General features: G+C 36.6%; 1 protein-coding gene across 3 annotated transcripts in view; it reads right to left on the bottom strand.

Moving 5' to 3' along the window:
- Positions 1 to 25,152, bottom strand: part of CHCHD6 (coiled-coil-helix-coiled-coil-helix domain containing 6) — a 259,437-nt gene that overhangs the window by 226,839 nt on the left and 7,446 nt on the right. For all 3 annotated transcript variants that reach the window (XR_015794906.1, XM_088134260.1, XM_088134261.1), the window contains exon 4: positions 23,889 to 24,033. Coding sequence is in view for 2 of the 3 variants with exons in the window: in XM_088134260.1 (XP_087990386.1) it covers positions 23,889 to 24,033 (145 nt within the window). In the remaining variant the exon portion in view is untranslated. The remainder of the gene's footprint in view (positions 1 to 23,888; positions 24,034 to 25,152) is intronic.

Genomic DNA, 25,152 nt, shown 5'->3' with positions numbered 1-25,152 from the left:
GGTAAGCTCATCCAAGAGGGGTATATAGTAAGAATTTGTGAAAATAAATAAAATAGAAACCTTATGCACGTATATGAAAACTAGACAAAAGATAGATTGTCGGCACTGTAGAAGATATTTGCAATTGGATTAAAAATGCAAAATATTCTATAGTACCTCAATTTCTGGAAAACCCAGCACCAGATAAATTTTGAAATTATTCATTGATATGCAAGAAGAAATGCAGTTCAGATGTTTCAGCTGAAAAACAACATTCTACACTGTCTCTACTGCCACCCTCAGTGGAGGAAGGCATTCTGAAGACATCAGACAAAGATCAGCCAAGGAAGGCACACATCCACAAAAATTATCAATAATCAAATAGTAAAAGAGCCAGAAACACTGCATTTCAATTAAATCTGAAGTTTACATGGGAACTGCATAGAAAATTAAAGTTGTGCTCTGCTGAGATCACAGACAGCTACTCTGTTTCCAAATTCTGCAAGTCAGGCAAGTAAACCTTAGACTCAATTTTTTTTTAAAAAAAAAAATTATTTATTTATTTTGTTTATGGTTCTTATTTTTCTTTTTATTAGGAAAGAAGGGAAACAAAAATTCCAAATCTCATGTTATCAAACTTGAAAAGCTTTTAACTAGGGGTTCAAAACAAGCTTCAGGCTACCTTAAAGGAAGACAGTGCAACCAGGGCTACCAACCACATTAACTTTTAACACAAATCTAAAGATAATTTCAGCTTCAAAATTCTTTTTGCTATATGGAGATTGGTGTGTACACACAAGTATATAAAGCACAAGTATTTGCATGTGCATACAGGATAAGCAGCAGCTAACTCATCTCCTGGCAAGACAATAAAAACACTTCTACCAGAGTTATGTTTGCTTTTATTTTCTATTTTTTTTAAAATACCTAAATAAGATGTACCATTTGAAAAGCTACAGCCTACTGGTAAGGGATGACAGCCAGCCTCACATTCAGGCCTAACTTTGCAGCCGATAGCTAAACTCTTTCAATGAAAACATCACAGCTCAAGGGCAACACCTGCAGGACAATTCAGAAAAAGTTACATTATTGGGATTTCAAGTTTCATGGAAAGCAAATTCTGCTTTAGCTTTATTTTATTACTATATGATAGAAAAATCCATAATCAGAAAGCTTACATTGTGACATTTAGGATGCACAGATGAAGAAAGGCAGGGTTCTTTATCTTCAAAAACACACAGAAGAAATTTAGAAGCACATTTCTCACACAGTGATAAGAAAAGCCATATTGGCTAAAATGCAGCTATATTTTACTTGTATTTGTCACATGGGTAGAAGTAAGAATGCTTAGCAATTTAGTTCACATATCACATTAAGCCATGGTTTGTTTAAGCATGGTTTATTAAATAAATCAAATTGGCACAGTACTAAGCTATCAACCAAAATCAACCATTTTATAAGCCAAAATGGTGGATTCACACAATACCTTTAATGTAAACCAAACAAAAAAACATTGTGGCATAGAACAATATCTGAATCGAGTCCTTGAAAACATTTTAGTTCCCATCTTCACATGTATTTCAATATGGGTGTTTTCATCTATGACTGGAATTTGATCAGAACACTGAAAATATTTACTACAGTAATTCTGGATCAAGCAATATATGAATTACTTCAAAGCGAAGTTTGGGTATCGGTGGTACAGCATATATTTTGTAAGCAGATGGCCCAAGATTCAACTCATAACATCTTCAGTGAAAGATGTACTGGTCTTTGACTGCAATAAAGATTTCTTCTTCAGTGAAATAATTTCAGATACTACAGTTTGGGGAAAACCTGTCTACAGGCAGTCTGCAGGCACTGCCAATGACAAGATGGATTCTATGTGAACTGTTTCATGTGTTCTTTGTGTTCTCCAATCAATAAAGACTTTCCTGAATTCTTCACAGATGGTCCCCTTACATTTGCTTTGAAGACTATCTTGAAACCTCCATTTAGCATTAAAGAACAACCAACTAACCTTGTTCAGATTCCAAACAAAGGAAATTAACACTATTCACGTATCCTTCCCTTGAGGCATTTAATAGATTTCTCATTAACACTAGAAAAAGAACCTGTAATGACAAAGTTATATTATTGCAGCAGGGATATGGCTAATGGTGTTGCTTTAATTGGTGCATGGAATACGTTCCTCTTTTTGCTGGAATCATTACCATGAAAATTAAACATTCAACTTCAAATTTTCTGGACTTTGCTTTAAATATGTAAAGCATGACTGCCCACGCAAATTACTTACAAATCCCTTTGAAGAAAATAATGGGGCAAGATAGCTCAGGTGGTTTAAGTGGATAAAAAATTCTGCCCCTTTAGATTACCAGCTCTGCTGATCGGGGACAAAGATCAATTTAACTATGATTTCTTATTAAAGATTTCTCTTTTCTTAGAAACGTTACAGTGAAACTGCAGTTATGTGTCATTGATAATTCCAGTAAGAAGAACTATCTTGATTTTGCAGCACCACAGAAAAATATGGAGTACTCTATAGGAGTGAGCCACAAAGACAAGAAGATTATGAAAATCTGGGAGCAACCACTGTCAAAGCCTTAAGACTTTCATAATTTGAAGTGATATGGTAACGAAAGTTGCTTTTAATATGCCATACAGCTTTATAAACAGGAATAAGGTAACTATGTCTACTTGTTTTTAATAAATGAATAACTATGTTATTCAAAGATGTATGCTCCTTGATTTAATTCTAAATATTTCACTAGCATCTCCACCCATTTTCACCTTTACAAATCACTCTAAAAAGAGAAACAGTTACAAATATTTTTAAAAGGCTGCCCTGCCTTAACAACTATCTATATAAAAAGTATTTCTACTAGTAAGTAAAAATCTGTGTAGCATGCATACAAACAGGAGGTTTGTCTGAAACCCATTTCACAATCTAACATTTACAGATTAAATATACAAAAGTAGTCAGTACAGATAGAATTGTATTCTGAATTATCAGCTTTCAATTAGAGACCAACAAAGACGTGCTCTGTCATGAACACTGAGTCACTAGTGATTTTGGGAAATATGTTACAAAAGATTATCCAGGAAAGCATTACAGTTTATATTATATTCCATTACTATATTTTCTTTCATATAAGATACACAAATTTATGAGCCTGCTCTTGTTTTTAACTATATATGTATAATTTGCATATTTTACTCCATTTTCCTTGTCAAAACATAACAACTTTGGTCTTTGATACATTAATTTCCAGATCCATACTCCTCACTGTATCATAACAATCTAACATGTGCTATAAATTACACAACTACTTCAAAAGGCAAAACACAATTGTATTTTAACATTACTCCAGTTATGCTATCAACATCTGCAACTTTACAAAGCTTCAACATTCTCATAACATTTATGACTTTCTTTTCATCATTTTTTTCTTTGTCGCTTACAGCATTCATTTCAATCATATCATTACCATACAAATCTCTAAAATAGTCCTTCCAGCATTTCTTTACTTCTGATTCAACCCTAATTATTACATCAATGTTAATTCCATTCACTCTCCTGAAGGCTCCTTCTTTAGACCTCTTCACCCATCCAAATCAATGTTTTATTTCTATCAAAATGACACTGCATTTCTCTACTTTAATCTTAACTGTTCCCTGCTGTCTTTGCCTACCTTCTTTGCAACATTATACACTATCTTTTTCTCAATTTCATTTTTACAGCAATATTTTAGGTGCATTTCTTCTCATGCACAGCACCTTTCATTTCATTAATCTATCAAGCATCCTTTTTCATTCTTCCCATTAGCATAACTCCACACACTTCAATGGCACCCTGCAACTTAATACTTTTCACATCTTCTTTCCTTACATCTACTTCCCATTTATTCTGTTGAGAGATTAATCTATCCTCTAATATTTTTAATACAGGGCATTCTACTTCTTTTACTACTTTACTTTTCATCTATGTCCAGTTTATCCAAAGATCCATTCTTCACACCACCGAAAAATGGTCTGCTCTATATTCTACATTCAGAAGCTCTCATCAGCTTTGTATCCTTCACTAATCATAAACAATCCAATCATGCTTTTTGAACTGTTTTCATTCCATTATAATGTGTATGATTAGACTTGTGCTTAAACCATGTAACAGATTTTTCTAAGCAAATATTCACCTGTCACCATTTTCAGTCATTCTTGAGCCTCAATGGGCCAATTATTTTTTTTATATTCTCCTTCTCACCTATCCATTAATTATACCTAGGAAAATTAATTTCATTCATTTAGAATATTGCACAATGTCCCCTAAAACTCATTTCTGATTCTTTCATTATCATCATTAACTGCAGCGTAACATGCAACTGTCACCAACCTATGAATTTCTACTTTCATATGCACCTACAACAATACAGATGATGCCAATTCATATTTTGTAACATATATTTCAGACATTTCATTCATGATTAAACTGGCACCTTCACTTCCCTGCATATATTCATCAACTCCAGTACACCAGACCTGGCTACCTTCATTCAGTTCTATTATATACCTCCCCTTTCTTTTAGTTTCATGGACATACTAAATATCTATTTTCATTTCATTCTTTAATTCATTTAGTCCTCATATATTCTAAATAGCAGACTTTCATATGCTGTAGTTGTTACCAGATGGGTCCATATATATTGACCCCTTTGGTCAATCAATACTTTCCTTGCTCTTTAGTTATAAAAAAAAGACATAGACAAGAAAAGGACTAACAATAAGATTGGCTTGGGCGTATTTTAGCGAGCCTGCCACAAGAACCACCAACATCCTGCTTTTATCCAGGCATGCTCATGCTGTTCTATGCAAGCTTGGATCTCTAATCAGGAAACCACCTTGCAAGCAAACTTACTGTTGCCCATATCCCACCAAATAGAAGGCATACACAGTACACTGACATACAGACAGAAGATCCAATCATTTAACCATTAATTTTTACTGTTCAATAATTTTGGTACCTATTTTACTGTTAATTTTAATTTTTAAATCTTTTGCACTGTTTCTGTTTCTAACTGTTTGTTATTCACTTTGAATACTCACCAGAGTAGAAAGCCTGGGTATATGTTTAATAAATAAAATACCAGAAACTTAAAAAGAATTATAATCTACAGCACTGACAATTAACTTGTTTTTGCATGATACAAGATGATTGCAGGAGTGATCAGATACAAACCTACTTGTACAATACAACTCCCCCTGCTTCCCCAATAAAACTAGGTGTAAAAAATACTTATCTGAATAAGCCACATTGATAAAATTGAAATCTATGGTCAGTAGGTTTTTAAAACCATGTGGAATGTGTTTCAGTGCATTGCTATACATGAGCCTTCTATCACAAGAAGCCCTATATATTCCTAATTGACATGGTTGGCATAAAGAAAGATATGGAAGGACAACATACACTATCTTGAGCTCCTAGAAAAATAAATAAATGAAATAAAGCAATACATCAGCAATGGAAAGTGGATGCTCAGTTTCCTGATACAATACAAAAGTTCTGCAAGAACAGCTGCATCAGAGTTTACTTTTCTAGGCTAGCAGCAAGCTAAACCAGAAGGTGCTGTCTTGATAGCAAATAGCCTGGGAAGTAAACTCTTAAAAATTTTAAATGGTGCGCACAAGTTGTCATTTTCTTTCTTTCTTCTGAATCGTTTTTGGGATTGAAGGAGAGTGTTAAGAGTGCAGTGGTATACACACATACTAAACTACTGAGCTGGGTCTTATATGTTGAATGAAACTCACAATCATATATTACCCAGGACTTACTTTCTGCTCATCTAGCTCTTTCCAGGAGTTCATACAAGGTGTACAGTAATTCCTAAGTGAATATTTAAACTCCTGAATATATAATCATACTTACGTATGTGTGTGAATTAGTCAGAAAATAACATTTAAAAAAAACCAACTCTGCCATTCAAGAGTTAAAACATTTATTTTTCTCATCAAAGCTTCTACCAAGAAGGTTGTGCACACAAAAGACTATCTAAAGCAACAGCTAGAGAGGCTGCTTGAAATTCCACACATGTGCCTTAGCAATGTATTTCTATTAATGTCCAGTGTGTGTCAGCAGGAAGATAAGGCACCAACAGCATGTCCAAGCAGCCTGCTAGAGAATGGAATGCTGTGTAAAACATTGTCTGATACTACGAATCTCACCAAACGAGGCTGCCTATAATCTCACCCTCCATGTGTACATGCACACACACACCTGCCTGCTTGATAACACCACCATAGGGGGAAGATGGAACCACACAAGGAAACCATCAAACAGCAGGGGAAAATAGCAATTGAGAAGGAGGGGGCAAGAAGCTAATAAGAAAAAACTTGATCAGCCAATAAGAATAAGTATCTAATGCTAGCTTTGACAGCTGTGCCAGAATGATAGTCTGTGTTTAACATTAACTATGAAAAAAGCTTGGAGTACAATTTTCTTCCCAAACCAACCTACTTTAATCCTTGCCCCCACTCCTACCACAAATATAAAAAATGTTTTTATTCCACATGTAGTTTGACCTCACATGTTGCATATTCTTCATATACTTGGTTTGACAGAGGGTAGTTTTTCCCATCTCTGGCATGGAGTAATTGCTATCATCTGTTACAGATCTTCTGCAAGTTATAGACTGAGCTTGCTAGAAGGATTGGGCTTTATTCTCTTCTGAGGAGAGTGAACTTTGGTGTAAATGCAATTAAATTTAAATCCTGTAAAGGAACAAACACCATAAATTATAGCAGCAAATTGACTTCTACAAAAAGTTGTGTATGCATTAGGCACAAGACTTCAGAAGAGCTCATGACAAGCATGTGCAAAGATACAGCTAAGTAAAAAAAACAAACACCCTCCCCCAAACTTCTCCTTTCTTGAAAATACTGGCCATATTTTCAATACTCCCTTGTATACAGTTTTTTATAATGAAGATTTCAAAGATATTCAGCAGAAAAGCAAAAGCAACTAAGCACTAACAATAACATTGTTTTTCATTTTTAGGCTTAAGCATGTAAGTAAGTTGCCTGATATAAAGCATATGTATATTCATGGACATCAACATGCAGCAGATAAGTTCATCAGAGATTAATGACTACCTGAGCTAGAAACTGATGTATGAAACATGCTCATTTAAATTTAATAATCAAAAAATGAACCATCACACCAAATAAAGAGTTTGAGAACACATATGAAATCAGGCATAAACAACTTTGTGACTTTCATGTAATATTAATCAAAACCATAAATCCTATACAGAGAGTCCCCAGGTTAAGAGCGCCTGTTACAAATGACCCATAGTTAAGAACAGAGCCTATTGTAGCAAAATTTGAGTTAAATACACAATGAATCAAGTTAAATACACAATGATTCAAGTTGATTACACAATACTACTTATATAGTATTGTACAATAATACTGTTCCGGCTTACACATAAATTTGACTTAAGGACAGACCTTGGAAATGGAACTCCTATAGTCAAAACAACACCGACAACAGTGGAAAGATTAACACTTCATTTAAACACAATATCCTTCTGGAATCAGTCTTACAAAAGCAGCCTCTTCAGACACCAGATTCATCTACAGATTTAAATGAGGAAGACTTTTCAGAAACATCAAGAATCAGTGAGTGAAGAAAGGCATGGCATTTTAACTGTAAACTGATCTGTAAGCACCTCATTGTGATTAACCCAAAACATGTTTAGTTAAAAAGACACAACAAGCTATGCACATAATGTTGACTGGTCAACCCGCTGTGACACCAGCAAACTTTCCTTCTATAAGATCTATACTTTCAAGATCTTCATTTTTTTCTAGATAAGGAAATGGATAAACAGTGAAAAATGCACACATGTTCAAGCTGCACTTTGTAGGCAGGCAGGTAGCTTGCTTGAAGCCTGGAGGGAAGGGTCACATTGGCAACTGAGCTAGCCCTGAGTCTGCTGGCATGCACATCTGTTCTTTTCTTGAGGAGAGAATGTCAGGTTTATCCCACAATGAAAGATGTTGGGGGCAAAAACAGTTGTAATATCAAGCATATTCAAATGTGCTTTTTAATTATTATTGTATGACTATCAAAGTAATAACCGGGCGGGGGAGGGAGAATAAACAATCAGGATTGGATCTGTGCCACAGAGGAAGGGGATCTTTTCTTCTTTGCTATAGTATAATGAATTCTCCCTTCCATAAAGTTTGCATTAGATCCAGAAGGAAAGCTTCTTTGGTGCCAATGGAAGTTTCTCTCCAGGCTTACGGGCAGCATTGGAGAAGAAGCTGGGGAGGATATTAATCAGATCTCTAGCATGTGAGGAAAACACAGTTACATCTCCACCCCTCCCTGATACCATTTTCAATCCTTTTGGTTCACTCATAGCTGTTATTTTAAATATTTAAAAAGTTACATTAAACTTTAATAGTTAAAATAAGTCACATTATATGTATCCATGCATTTAATGTCACATCCGTTTTGGCTCAAAAAATCTTGTTTTACATTACTGTGAGAAGGTGCACATAATTATAGTTATCCATCATATTACAGTTCTAACACATAAGGGTGATTCTCCACAGTAGCCCAAATATAGGAATCCTTTCTTTGGACCTGCTTGTGAAAACTCTTTTTGCATAATATGAAATGAATTACACTCATGCATGAATTATCCAGAGAAGGGCTATGCTGAATTCAGCACTGCATTATGCCAACCAATGATAATTCGGCTGGTTACAATTCTAAAAGAAGCCTCCAAGCTAATGGCAAACTGTAGTCTGCCATCATATTGTGAATGAACTGTATGCTCATGCACTTAGTTTATATGATCTGGTCTGGCTCTTCCCTTCAGCACAAATTAGACAAAACAAAATCATCTTCTATCTCCCTATACAAACCAAGACTGTAAAGGAGCACTATCCAAGATCCTAGCTTAAATGACACTTTGAGTAAATGACTTGTATTATACACTAGCATACAGTTTGTTCACCATAAACTAGGAAGTCTGATGAATCTTCACTTATTCTTCTCTGATCACAGAGAGAAACGCAGAATTTTAATTCAGGCTGTTATGCTAGTTTCTACAGTACTAGACACTGACAGTAAATCGCAGCTCTGAAAACTTAAATGCACAATCCACTAATTCCTTGAAAAACTCTAGGATGGGCACTGATTCTCTACATGAAGAACACTGAAGACAAATGCGTACATACAAAAGGCGGGCTTAAAGCAAAGGCAGGGGAATTAAACAACCACAGATATTTTGTTCTATGATTATTCAAAGGGAAGGAAAGACCAGGGATAACATCCTCCAGCCCAGGCAGCTATAAAAATTGGAAGCTCATGAGACCATCAGTTGCTGAAATCTGCACAAACCCTCCAAACGCAAATTAACCTTCAGAGTCAGGAGATAAAAGGAGATGAGAGCAGCAGAACTCCAAAGGATTTTTTCCAAGGCGAAGAAGAAAGATTGTACACATGTCTGACAAATCACACTCTTCTTAGCTGGGAAAATTAAAAGCACAGAGGCGGTTGGAGTGGCAGCCTCTTATCCTCAGCCAGATAATGTCTTTGCTTTCCCTCTAGGCAAAAGAAAAAAATGCTGAGTTTTTAATTTTTCAGGTTCATTGTGGCACTTTATGGCTATGTTTAAATTTAACCACCATTCTATTCACTTACCCACCCCCATATACATTTCCCTACCCCAGCAATTCTTCCTTCGACAATGAAGCTTTTTTTAAAAAAACAAATATCCAGAGTTGCTCACTAAAATCCTTTGGGGAAGCCTTCCAATAATGAAACCTGGCAGAACCGTACTTGCTCTAGAGCAAACTCTGTTCTTCATCCTAATAGATCCCCTTAAATGTTTAAGAAGCTCCATAGGAAGAGCAGTGAAATGTGTCCAATTCCTTTAGAAAGGAGCAACTGCTGGAATAGTTCATTAGCAAATAAAGGAAATGGCTTCTCCACAGCTGCCATGTAATTAATCCTACTCCTAGTCCTTCCCCACTCAGCAAAACTTATCTTCTTCCTATTCTTTTATATACACACCACGCATTATTCAGGATTAGGGTGAGGCCACTGCCTAGTAGCTTTAGGCAAGGAAGAATTCCACAGGCTGGTTGGGATATTCTTTTTATCAACTAGAAGAGATTTAGTCTTACTACTTATATTGGTGCTAACTACTGTATGTCCGGTTTTAATGTATGTGAAGATTTACTTGCAAGGATTCTTTATTGCATTCAAGACCCAATTTCTTTTATGCTCTGCAATTAATATGAACAGACCTAGAGTTCTGAACTCATGGTGAGAATTTACTCATGACCTAGACACCTACTGTCAGGTCCAGCCCAAGAACAACGATAAAACAGTCCAGTAAAGTTCCTTTACTTGCACCACATAGACAGAATCTTGCCAGACTAAATCTATACTACTGCAACTAGTGGATATACCCTGGGAGATTCTAGGGAGTGGCTATCCTGAACCTCTTTCACTTCCCACACTCCCCCTGCAGACTGTGCTGTCTTTTGTCACCTTTCCCCTTCTGGAATGCACCCCCTCCTTCCTGATAGCCTTGCTCTCTCACATCACCCTCCTCTTCATAGATACATTCCATCACGTCTACTCAATATAGCCCTTTCCTTTGTATGGCTTGATTCATAATCATGTAACGACTATTCCCATTATATATGAAAGAGTTGAAAGATGTTACCAAAGGACATATTTGACATATCTGAGTGCACATCTGATTTATTTATATAATATAATGTACCATATTACTACATTATAGTATCAATAGGTGATAATAATAATAGGACAACAGTAATAAAATTCTTTATCTGTATAACTGTTCGCATCTGCAGGAAAAAAACAGTAGAAAGTATGATGTACCTAGCGCTTTATGTATCATATATTACTTTCTCACAAATACAGAAAAATACACTCTGTTCTGGTTGTGAGTTATTGATTGCTTAAATTAACAGGCATTAAGACCTGTTCAAAATGAGTAGAGAGAGAAAAGTAACATTTGTCTTTTAGAGTGGCTTCTGAAAAAAAAATTTGTTAATCAATTAGCTGCTAAATCACAAGGAATTGCCCAAAGGAACTTTCTTCATATTAGTTAGCATAACAGAAGGGAGCAATTTTCTACCAGACAAAATACCGGAGGTCAGCACAGAACAACTCTATCCCTCATACAATGATTATCATTAAAGGCATGAATTTATTTTACCTGCTTTTACCCCACATTGCCTGATAGCTTCTTTTGGTTCTCCAGGTTGCACTTCAAATGACTTTGGAAGCATTTATCAGGTAAAAGCTCACCCATCTGCCTCTCTTTGGCCGGTGTTTATAATGGGGGAGAGGAGAACAGCATCAGAACTTATTGTACATACTCACTCACATTACTTGCTAAATGGATGTGGATGCTATTTTTTTAACTAAAAAGAAGCAACATTAACATCTATTAATTGTATGCAAAGTATCAACAGTTTGTTGCTAAGCCTACATCAACAACAATTTTCTTAATGTAGATGGATGAAAATTCTTAATACCGATATTAACATTAGCATCCATACAGAAGATTATCTATTCAAGCCAAGATGAACAGTTCTTCCCTTAGTGAAACTGTAGCACCAGCTCAATCAAATGGTATGGAGACAGGAAGAACCAGATAATCAGATTCAGAAAGTTCACTGAATGGCTTTCTCTGGATATCCACATGGTGTCCTTTTCTTTCTTTCTTTCTTTCTTTCTTTCTTTCTTTCTTTCTTTCTTTCTTTCTTTCTTTCTGTCTTTCTTTATTTCTTTCTTTCTTTCTTTCTTTCTTTCTTTCTCTTTCTTTCTTTCTTTCTTTCTTTCTCTTTCTTTCTCTTTCTTTCTTTCTTTCTTTCTTTCTTGTATCAGTTCCAGCTGGTATGCCAGTTATTGGTCTCATTTAGCCTTACTCCAGTTATTTTTTCATTAAATTATTTTAACACATAAGGACTACCTTTAAATAAAATGGCCAACTTTCTATTTCAGCCTCTGAAATTAACAAATATTCCTTCAAATAATTTACACTATTATCTACCTGTTTGCAGCCTCAATTTAAAGTACTGGTATTAATTTTTAAAGTGCTATAATGGTTTAGGAGCAAGCCAGTTTGGTGTAGTAATAAAGCCACCAGGCTAGAAACTGGGAGAATATGAGTTCTAGTCCCACCTTAGTCACAAAGCCAGCTGAGTGACTTTGGGCCAGTCTCTGCCAAAATCCTCCTTGAATTTCAGTATGGAGCTTTTTCAGCCAGCTCCCCAGAGATTTTGGCAGACAGCTTTTTCAGCCAGCCCCTCATCTCTGGGGGCTAGCTGAAAACACCTCATGCTGAAATCCAAGCAGGATTTTCAGCCACGGAGGATTTTCAGATCCAGAGTGGAAAGGTTTTAGAAGCCTCTGGACTCTGGGGCTGAAAATTCAAACAGTTCTGAGGCCTTACTGTACCCCCACGGACCCTCCCTGACCTTCCCACACACCTACTCTTTCTCCCACCCAGCAGCGCCTGGGGCTTGCAACTTCCTGCCGGCTCTCCACTGACTTCATTGTGGGAAGCTGGAAGGAAGTTGCCTCATCAAATGACCTGCGATTCTTGCTTAATGACAGCAGCCAGGAATACCAGGATTGTGGTCACTAAGCAAACCAGTCAGTGATGATTTGCTTAACGACCACATCACTTAGCGACCTAAATTCCAGTCCCAATTGTGATCATTAAGTGAGGACTACCTGTATGGGATCTTACCCATGTCCAGTTAGACTCACTTTGAATCTTCCTCCAATGGCGCTCCAGGAGTCTTTTCTAGCAGTTCATCTCCTGGAGTTCCTCGATAAACCAAGGTGCACACTGGAACCAGCGCACATAGGAGCAATATGATCCAAGGTCTCAACTGGTTACAATTACAATTTATTAATGCCATCAACTGGTTATAATTAGAATTTATTAATGCTATCAACTGGTTACAATTACAATTTATTAATGCTATCACACAGAACTCTTTGGGAAAGGAGTCTGGGTGATAATGAGATGTGATTATAAACAGAAGTGAATCGTTTTCTCCCTCTTCCCCTGTGATCCATCCAAAAGGCTATGAGGGCAGCAATCAACCACAGAAGATAGCAAGAGTTTTTCTGATCTGTAATTATTATAATGTAGCATTGTATTGCATACTATTGATCAGTGATTCCAGTATTTCCTCTCCTTTCCATTCCCACCAAAGCAATTTATGCAAATATACATCAAAAACATTCTAAGTTTCTGACGTTGTCATGGTTGCCAGAGAATTGGCTTTTGTAGCACAGCACAGTTCCTTAACTACATATTGAAAATGGAGCTTAGCAAATATTCTGAAGCAGAATATGGATTAGATATGTCGATCTAACTTCCAGATAGCTGGAACTGCCCTATTCCATATTAGGAATAGGCTTTGCTTCCAAGTTGAAACAGTCTTACAGCTTTGCTGAAAGCTACCACCATAACAAATCAAAATAGTTTGTATATCTCTAACATGGCTACTTTAACAGTATGTAATACTATAACACATCATAATAATCACTACCAAAAAATTAATACAGTAATACCTCGGTTCACGAATGCTTCTGTTCACGAACAATTCGGTTCGCGAATAGCAGCATTCGCAAAATTTTGCTTCCGTTCGCGAACTCCGCATCGGGTGACGAACATGACCCACGGCCATCTTCGCTGCTCTGGCACGTGGTCATGGCTTCCTCTAGGCAAGATCGCAGTCATAGACAGACACTTGCTGTGAAGCTTTTTGGTGTCGCCTCAAGCAAGCGTGTTCTCTCTCTTCATACTGTACTGTACTGTACTTTGTTTCATATTTTTGCGGTTAAAAAAAAATACAGATGGTTCAGAATGGATTAACCTTATTTACATTGAACCTTATGGGAAAAATTGATTTCATTGGCGACCAATTCGGTTGGCGACCAGAATCGTGGAACGAATTAAGTTCATGAACCAAGGTACCACTGTATTGCCACTTATTTGCCACATTATTCAGGATACTTTTGGGGATGGCTCTATGTATAAATTTTATCCCACTATGATTAATACTTATCAGGATGCTCAATGCAAGTTTTTTTGTCCCTTTTAAGGGATGTGGATAGTGGCCTATCAAATATAAATAGTTAAAATGTTATATTTTACTTACTTACTTACTTATTTAATTTGTATGGCCACCCATCTCATCTAAGCAACTCTGGGTGGCTCACAACAGATAAAAACAACAATCCAATAAAAACAAATTTAAAAAATATATACAAACATATAAAAACCATCAATAATCAATTTAAAACAAAAAAATCATAATCGATCCTTATATCAGCTCCATGCAGCCATTGTAAAAGCTTCCCACTGGTGCTGAACCCCAAGGCACAGCAGCAAAGCCATGTCTTCAGGGCCTTCCTAAACACTGAGAGGTCGGGGTCAATCTAAGTGCCAGAGGGATGATGTTCCACAGGGCGGGTACCATGGCAGAAAAGGTTCTCTTCCTGGGTACCACCAGATGACAATCTTTCATAAATGAGACCCGTAACATGCCTGCTGGTCCTTATGGGACAGGTGGATGTAACTGGGGAGAGGCAGTCCCTCAAATAACCCAGTCCCATGCCATCTAGGCCTTTATAGGTCATAGTCAGCATCTTGAATCAAACCCAGAAGCATACTGGTAAACAATGCAGCTCATGGAGCAGAGGTATAACGTGCACTGATCAAGGAGCGGACATAACTGCCTGCACTGTCGCTTTCTGTGCCAGCTGCAGTTTCTGGATGGTCTTTAAGGCAGCCCCTACCTCAAATATTATTCTGAATGAACATTTATCATAGACCAAGACCAGATCATGATTCTGAATGTATGCTGATTGTGGGAAGATTTTCTGCTGCACAATTCCTACCCATATTAACTCTTCATTTTTTAAAAAGATGGAAAATTAGCTCACAAAGGCCATTAATGTCTATATAGATTGAATTATTGGACCTTTTTGAAAAAGATTTATTTTTTTCTATGGTAAGAGGACACAGGAAATTTAGTTTTGGGCTATGGCATTATCATCCTATAAAATCTGAATGAATTAGCCATGGTAGTTACACAATAAACAATGTGCCTGGAAGAAAACAATATATGGTATAATTGACTAGATGCATCCTATCCTTTTTCTTCTTTTCTTTCTAACTGAATATTATAAATAGCAACAACCTGCTCGCAATTCAGAACTTTGCACTGTATCATTTGGATTTATACTGTAAGCACATGCTGCAAGCCATAGGGAGAAATGCAATTGCAAGAAGCAGAGAACATATTCTAACGTCAAGTTGTTGTTTTTTTCTTTAAATAGTAGATGCATGAAACTGACAGGTGGCAACTGGCCAACCTTATCTAGACTTGAAAGCTAAACAGGACTGGGCCTTATTAGTTGCTGGATGGAAAACCATGAAGGAATTATAGTGCTGTAGGCTAGACTTAGAAATCAGAAAAACATCTGAGAAGAAGGAAATGGCAAACAACTTCCATATTGTTGCCGCGAAAACACCATGGATGTGATACCCACCAGGAGACCATATGTCTATGAGTCTGTCACAAGGCTGATAAGTAGCACGTGGGAGTAGGAGTTAGCTTAGTTTCCCACAGGAAGATATTCCCATAGGCAAGACAAAGGGCAGGGGGCATGTTGAGCTGCGAATAAAGGTAGAGACTAAAAATCCAGGGGGGAACTCTGGGAAGAAGGGGGTATAATAACTGGAAATCTAAGTAGATCAAAACAGTACTGGCTGTTGAAGATGCCTTGTTTTAGTAAAGAGCAATGTTGGCTGACGATCCTGAGACAGACTGAGAAGTTCTGATCTATATCAAAGCTCAAGACCTCTGAAGTGTTCCAGGGCAAGTCCAAAGAAGACTGCTGAAAAGAGTTGCAGATTCAAGTGTGGCCCAAGATTATAAAGATGAGAAGGTACTATGGGACCTTTTTTACCCCAGATAACTTCTCACACAATAAAATGGTAAAAAATAAGAGGTTCCACCAGCCAGAGAAACTCAAAGTCAGTACCAGCCTGAGTGGGAGAGAATGCTGGCCAGTTTCTTTAACCTTTTATTTACCTCTAAGTAAAAAGGATAGTTAGAAATAACCACATGTACTTATATTAGACAAATGTTATCACTTACAAACATACACAGTTAGAGAAAACTTAGGCTGCAATATTCAATACAGAAAAAAGTGTTCTATTCCAATATATTTTAACTTCAAGTTGCTGTATTACTTTTGTAAGTAGGCAAAGGAAAGAAGGGTCATGTAATGTACAGTAGTGCTTAAGTTTGTGAACCCATTTGAATTTTCAATATTTCTGTATAAATATGACCTAAAAGGTGATCTGTTCTCCATACAAGTCCTAAAATTAAATAAAGAGAACCTAACTAAACAAATGAGTCAAAAATATTATTCTTGTTCATTTATTTATTGAGGAAATGATCTAAAGCTACATATTTGTATAGAATTATTTTTATGATTACCATTTCTACCAATTTGTCTAGGATAGATGTTAAACTCACTGGCTCATAATTTCCTGGATTTCCTTTGGTTCCCTTGTTAAAAACTGATATCACATTGGCTACTTTCCAGTAAGTCAAATTTGAGTGACATGCCACATCATTTTGCCATGAGGTAAGCAATTTCACATTTGAGTTTTTAAAGAAAATCTTGAGAGGATACCATCATAACCTGGGCATCTGTCATACTGTAGCTTCTGAAAATGTCTTAAAATTTCTTGTTACCTTAATTTGTTTCTCCTGATTCCCTTCAGCTGAGGAATACTACAGAGTTCCAAAACTTGTAATCTTATTTAACAAACAAGCGGTATCCCATTTTCATATAGTAACATAAGAAGAAAGATCTAGATTAAAAACATTAATTTGGCAGCATTTCAGTTGTAATCAAATGAACTTAATTACCCAAACATAATGAAAGCTCAGTTCCTAATATAACTAAAGAATGACACTTCAACTACAAGAGAGATTTCTGCCCAAGAAACCAATCAGCAGACTATAACAGAAGACACCAGAAGTTGCTACCATAAGAGCTAAAAGAATTGTTTCTCTCTATGATATCATAGACGTGCTTTAGTGTAATTACTTTTCACACATAATCTTACGCTTTTTTTCCCATCATGACACTTATGAAATTTGTACCCAAATAATTTTTGTGGAAATTAAAAAAAAGCGGGGCAGAGGGGTAGGTAAGGAAGAAAATTGAAGCCTCTTCCTTGGTCAGTATATTTGACAAAACCATTATCCTCAGGGATTAAATGAGATAAGAATTTAAGAGATTTGCACAAAATCACATTACCCTAAATCCAAGTAATACTACTTTTCAGGGTATTAATTTCAGTTATTCTATTTGCTCTCCCCTCTATCCAGATAATACTGTGTGCACACACTCCTCCCTAAAGGAGATCCTCCTACTTTATATGATATAATCCTTCCTTTCTGAAGCAGTAATAAGATGTCTTTGCTTAATCACATTTATTTCTCCTCCTTCCCACTTCTCTCACTGATTTGTTTCAAGGCCACAAAGCTGCTGCTGCTCATACATGAACTCATATGCGCAACATCCTCAGCATAATTCTGGTGGGAGGGATGCCCAGAGAAACTGCAGTGAAGGAAAACGGATATGTTAAATTTAGTATAAACAGGAAGGCAGAGCTTGGACTGGAAGTGGAACTACTGACCATACGATAAAGCAACAGTTATTTCATACTATGTACAACATTAAATATTGTCCAAGGTCCAAATTACTTTGAATCATGTACAATTAAGTGAGAAGCCCACTTTTCCCTATTAATTCTATCTTGTTTTCCAAATAAAATCCTGAAAAAGTGTTGAAAATTTAGGAAGAAAATCACAGAAAAATCAAAGTATACCGAAAGAATGACCATGTAACAAATATATAGAATTAATATTATTTAGCCAGCTATTTTTAGAACCAAACAAACTGGATTTCTCTAAAGAACTTGACACTGCAATCATATACACATTTACTCAAAAGTAAGTCCTATAGTGTAGAATAAAGCCTGAGCTACACATAAGATCCCAGACACAGAACAGAACTGAACAGAAATCTTTCTGATTTTAAGTTACCTGGGGAGCATTTGCAGGGGAAGGGGCAGGAACTACCTACATCTCAGTTCTTCATAGAAAATAGTGTTATAAGGAAAACCAAATTTTGGGAACATTTTCCTCAATACGCTAGAGCACAATCTGCTTCAGCCACAAACTCAGTCGAGAGCAACCAGCTCCTCTCCTCAACTTAGACCAGCCCTTCTCCTGAGCTCTACTATCAGCAATTTAGGATATTGAACCCATACTAAAGGATTAATGCAATAATTACAAAAGAAGATAGATAAATGAAGTATACGTAGAAAGGGTAAGCAATACAAATATTAAACATATTGCAATCCATACATGCTTACAGATGAGGCACCTGGCATTTCTTCTTTCATATTCTATCAATCATTTAAGAGCCGGGATTCATAATTTCACACAATAACTTACCTGCAAGTGTTAATAACTTCCCCTCAAGAGGGACACCAACTGAGGGAGGGTGCCTTATAAGGTATCCTGGTTCTCAGCCATGCACAGTTCTACATATCAGCATGTGCACCTTCCAACTGACTTGGTGGCAAACTGGCAAACAATGCAGCTGCTTCAGAAGTACAATAGGTCCCCAGTAGTTGTCTTCTTTAGCAGTGGGGGACAGCATTTGTCATCACCTGCAGCTTCCAGGCCAGTCTCAAGGGTCCTATGTCCAATGTATTACAATAATCTAGTCTTACATTTACCAATATATGGATCTCTTTAGCTAGCAATTTTAGGAGATATCAAATTAGTCATTGCTCCTTCAAAGAAAACAGAATCCCTCTTACAAGAGGTAGTTCTAAGGAAACTACTAATGCATAATGCCTACATCCTGTTAGGATCCAGACCATTATTGTGTAACACCTCATGGGTCAGATGACATTGTGAAACAGAGTTTGTATCACCAGTATACTGATGAAACTTTATTCTAAATCTCCTAATAACAAGCAACCTCATACAGACATCAAACAATACTGGGGTTGATATGCTGACCCATATGAATGGATTCTATGAATCTACCCCTGCAAGTAGGAACCAATGCAGCACTATGTCATCAACTCACAACCCACAGGGCCAGTCAAAAGAATACTGCAATAAATAGTATCAAAGAGTAGTAAGCTCAAGGAGAATCAATGAAGTCATATTTCTTCTTATTTAGAAGTCTAAATAAGGCTATTGCTTATACAATCAAACCATTGTTTATCCCAGTATATATGGCACAAATGAAGAACTTTGTATGAAAATGCTGCAAAAGAGAAGATCCCTGAAACACATATATTTCTGGCTCATCTAAAACAGCAGCAGAATTTGAAATGTTGAGGAGTCTTAATATAATCTAAGTGCTCCTCTGACTAGCTTATTTCTCAGCCTATTTGTCAAACAAAGGGTCTCTTAAAAAATAAGTAATTAATTATGCCCAGAAGCCAGATAATTTTCAGTCTGTGGTCTACTCTCTGGTCTCAGAGAAGCTTACAGGGTAATAAGAGTAAACCATCACTTCACACAGATACTAATAATAATAAAAGTCAGTGGAAGAAAACCATAAAGAACACAGATTAAATGCCAAATAGCTTTCAATGCAATCAATGCAAAATCATTTTTAAAAGAATATTGCTATTCCAGCTGAGATGACTCTTTGGGGAAAGAGTATTAATGACTAAATTACTGTTACAGCAAGGACAATGTCTCCAGGTGATCTTTCCAATGATGCATGACATGACCTTCACCTCCCAAAGCTCAGGAAAAAGCCACAGGCTGCCACTGACATATTCTTTCCCAGCATACCACTATAAGCAAGACATCTGAAGGCCTGCTAATTTTGACCTTCACATTCTGTTTACAGGTAATCCCTGGGTTAAGAATGCCCAGTTTACTGGTGACCCATAGTTAAGAATGGAACCTACTATAGCAAAATTCAAGTTAAATACACAGTAGTTTGAGTTAAATACACAATGGTTCGAGTTAATTATACAATAATACTGTTCCAGCTTACATACAAATTTGACTTAAGGACAGACCTTGGGAATGAAACTCGTTCTTAAATTGGGGACTACCTATATTTTATTATATCATCATTTATCAGAATAGAAATCCTTTAGCAGCTCAATCACTAAGTAATACTTTCTCAGTGACTAATTGTCACTGACGAGCTCAAGAAACAATGACAAGCAATACCTGTTCAATGGATTCCTTCTTCCAGTAAGGAAATGTTATTAAGGAGCCAGGGAAATGAAATTGACAGGTATGCAGGTGCTAAGATTTAGAGTAAGAGTAAGTCTAAGAGCTTCCCTAGTGGAGTCAAATGAGCCATGCAAGGAGCAAGGGGAAGCTAGAAGCACCATGACATGCTTAAGGAATGATGAGAAAGAATCCAAATTGAGCAAGGGGTTATGAGAGAACTATTTTATATCTTCACACTAATGACAGGCTTGTGAAAGAAAAATGATTTTTTCTATGGCCAAGAGCAACAGGAAAATGTTTATTTTGTTATTCATATTATTTTCTACCCATATAACACGCAAGGAGCCTAACCATCTAAAACATGATGTAATTCAATGTATGTAAGAGGATACAAGTCAATGGTGATTCTTTGTAAGCCTCATTGAAATGAACAAGCAAAACATTAAAAAGATATAAATGGCATATTGATCAGCTGTTTATAGATAATGACTGTTAATAGAATAATATATTGAGAAAAAATACTATCATTAATATGGCACTACCACTTCAATGACAATGATCCTGGCCCAGCATCAGTTTTTGATAATTATATGGTTTTGATAGGCAAGAAGCCTACTTGCAATTAAAAAGGCAAAACAAATGAACTAGAACCACAATCCAATTCCACTTGACTTAAAAGGAGACATAAAGTTGGCTACAAGCAGCTTTTCAGTCCGTGTTGCTTTTTTTCCCTTATTCCTTATTAAGGAGTTCTACAAGTATGCTTCTCATGTACTCTAATTATCTATCTATCTACCTACCTACCTATCATACATACACGGGGGGGGGGGGGGGGGAGAGAAAGAGAGAAAGCATGTGAACTACTCCTTCATCTGAAACCTAGTGCTGTGCTTTGTTCAATTCAAGGTTCAGTAACAGGCACTGTGATACTCATGCCAGTATGGGTATCCTTCAGCTTCTACAATCGCCTGCTCCAGCTTAGTGCCCGAGGTACAATGGTCCATAACTTTCAATCAGCCCAGTAGCTATCCATGCTGCTTGGAAAGGATGGGAGTTGTATCCAACACATCTTGATGGCAAAAAAATAATAAAGACTGTTTCATAATGTACAACCTGAGCTGCTGTAAACCTCTGTTTGTTTGTTTATACACAGTAATAAAAGAGACAGCACAGACACTGAAAACTATAAAAGCACTTTCCAAATCTATGAAAAGCTATTGCCACTGCCTAGCCAAGCCATTACTCTAATGAATAACTGCAGAGTGTTTGAATGAGGCTTGAACAACATTACCATTGGCTTTTCTGAATAATCTATGCATCCAAGTTTCATTAATTTTAGTGTCAATTTACTAACCATGCCCCAATACAAAGATGCATTTGTGGACAGTGTTTAATACAGCTTAAAAATGCTTTTTTCATTAAAACTTGGTTGATTTGTATTAGGGATTCTCACATAAGATAATTATTAAATCCATATTAGTCAGCTTGGATTATAGTCAATGCTCTGGTTAATACAGATTATTTTAACATACTTTCCAACAATAGGAAGCAAATAGCTTTTCATTTTGTAGTCTTTACACTTAAACATGTACAGTTCAAATTTCATTGGTTACCAAAAACAATAAACTAATTAAAGAGCTGTGAAATTCAGAATTTGTACCCTGATATTACAACATTTGGATGAGGAATACAAGTAGTCCTTGTTTGGCAACTGCCTTGGATAGCGACTGTTTGCAAATACAACAGTAATAAATGGTAGTAAACAGTAGTAAAAAAAATAATCTCCCAACCAATGCATGCACTTACACCCTCATTTCTGTGCCTGACATCAATGCACGCCAAAATGAGAGTAACGCTGGCATTGCTACACGAGATAACCTTATCTAAATGAGGTGGCAGCAACCAGTGATGTTTGTGGCCTCTCTCTCTCTCTCTCTCTCTCTCTCTCTGTCAGGCCTCTCCCTCTCTCTCTCTGTCAAGTGGTTCATTTAGTGACCATGTCACTTAGTGACCATTTCACTGGAACTAATTGAAGTGGCTAAACAAGGATTACCTGAATAAGTGCATTTTTCTATTCTTTTTTATTAATATGAAACCATTCACATATACGTTCCTACAGGCTTACAATATAATACACTAGTGTACCATGTTGGAGTTCAGCCATATTTTTTTCAACTACACCTCTTTTTATTAAGTAGCAAGAAAGCAGCAATCTATTTGCCACGGTCCCTGTATGTCCTGAATTTCCAGTTCCTGCAAGAGAGACTAATCAACTCTATTGATTTTCCTCTACCATCTTTGCTACATGTTTGCAAGAGATGAATTATAAAAGCATACAACTAAATGTGAAACATTTTCCTCTGTGATAGAATTTGACTATTTTGTAGCAGAATTAATTGGGGGGAATAGATAAAATGCTACTAGTCCACATAGTTTGCCTAATGATTTCATGCTGCAAAATCACAGTTTACTCACATATACTTAGGTCATTCTATCAGTATTTCAATAAAGCCTCATTAGTCTACATGCTTTCTATTATACTATCTGATTTTTACCAAGATGTTTCTTTCACTGATGAAAGGTAATTTATTTTCTTCCACTCTGCTGCCTATATTATGCCTAAGCAACTCCAGGTTTAAAAATCTTTCTGCAAGGAAATACAGGTGTTACTGAAGTTCCTGAAATGGATTAGTAGCACTCACAACTTTTCCAGTGGTATCTGTGTTTCTTGAACTTTCTTCTCATTACTTTAAGAGAATGTTTCACAAGCAGGAGGCAAGCAAGGCATTCCTTGGTAGCTTAATCATAAATTGTGAATTTGGCAACAATTCATATTTTTTTTCTACAAGAGCCTGATAATTACTTTTCACACAGGAAAAAAAAAAAAGAATTAGCACTTCCAGAGTGGTAATAGAGTTAACAGCACAGCTGCCAGGTATGATGTCTCACCCACCTTTTACCTGCCTGAGATATTACCCCTCTTTTTCATGTATTTAATTCTTCATGTCAAATCACACTGGTTTGACATCTTCTGTATTGTGACCACTAGTTACAACCAGTATTTCTCATCAAATTAGACAGAACTAGCAAAAATATGACTTTCTTTATACTCTAAATTGTTTTATTGCAGAACAGCCATCAAGTTAAGCTACAGGGTGCTCTGTTTACTTTAAATACTGTATTTTAAAATATGCTTGCAATTAAACAGGTAAATACACACACACACACACACACAAATATACTAGGGCTGTGCAGCACCTGATATTCAATGACAAAACGGTGTTTCAGAGGATGTAGGGATATGAACATAGTACCCCTCTGAAATTGTGAGTTAGTATGGTACAGTGGCTAAGTGTTGGACCAGCAGTAGGGAGACCTAGGGGGGAGAAGAATTAAAATTTAGAGCTAGATTCAGGAACAAACAGGAGACCTTATCCTCTTGCACTTTTGCAATGCTCAAATCGTGAAAACAAAAAACACTTCAATGAATTTTATTCTGGGAAGTTGAGGTAATTCATTGTACTCACCAGATGGGCTGCTTTCTGCTTCTCCTCTTGGGCACTATTTTTCTCCTGGAGGAGAGTAGCATTCAGACTATCACTGACTGCCTCCCTCTCCCTTTTTGCCAACCGAAGTAGTTCCTCTTGGACCATTGTCTGCTCTTGTTCATATCTGTAAAGAGGAAAGTGATCAGCAACCATTTGGCTAAAGGTCCTCAAGTTATAATGCAGCACTCTTGGCCACAGCCATGAGCTTGTGTCGCTAGGTCATCACTGCACTTCATGGAAGGCAACAGACTTTAAAAGTAATATTGCAGTGAAAAACCCAGTCAGTTCACCAGAGGGTCAAGACCAGTTGTTCTAATGTTCAATCATTTTCCAAGGAGAAAAATAAAAGATATAAGACATATTATAGATGCATGGACTATGAAATATTTCACTGCTTCTTTGGCTTAGAAATGAGGCTTTGCGATTCAGTAACAAAGAAGCCACACACACACACAGACACACAAACAGCCAACTATTTTACAGCACCATAATCCTAAAAGAATAACATCACAGTCAAACTAGATTTGCTCATTGTGGTAAGACCTGATTTGTTTTAACCATAATTTGTTGAATAAGCCACAATTACTGCTTGTACACACACTAAGCCAAACCTAAACAAACAACATTGCAGCTTAGCATAATTATTGAACTCAGTCTTTATAAGCTGCCTGAAAATAAAACCATTAATTTCTGATCAAGTTGGATGCAGTTGAGCATAGACTATCATGCTGGAAGACTCTAGAAAATCTGGTCATTAAACCAAAATACTATACAGCATGGTTCTGAATTATTTTACAGATAACCTTATTCTAAATGAGTCACCCTGTTCTCTTAGGTTATTAAGATATGGCCTACTCAGAGAACCATCTCCACATGAAATGAGGAGCCATGGGCCAGAAGACAGGTCTTCACAGTTGTGGCCACAATTCTGTGGGCATACTGCCCCTGCAGTGACATTTGGCCCATTCTCTTCTGGCTTTTAGGAAGCTTCTGAAAACTTTCCTGTTAAAGTGAGCCTTTGATAACTAGTATGGAAACAAAATGGCCATCTTTCATTTGTTCCCTAATGTTTTCACTGATGCAATTGCTTATATATTAAAACTGCTACTAAGATACTTGTATGCTGCCCAGAGCTGTGAGATTGGAGTGGCATAAAAATTATGTTAATGAATAAATAAATACACTTTTCTATCTTCAAACATGGATTTATTTATCAAATTTCTATTCTACTAAATCTTCACAA

The sequence above is a fragment of the Python bivittatus genome, unplaced genomic scaffold (genome assembly GCF_059951505.1).
Source record: "Python bivittatus isolate LINGU-HERP-01145 unplaced genomic scaffold, Pbiv_v1 ctg000080_np1212, whole genome shotgun sequence".
In the NCBI taxonomy this organism is placed as follows: Eukaryota; Metazoa; Chordata; class Lepidosauria; order Squamata; family Pythonidae; genus Python; species Python bivittatus.
This window is presented reverse-complemented; position numbering and strand designations above follow the sequence as displayed.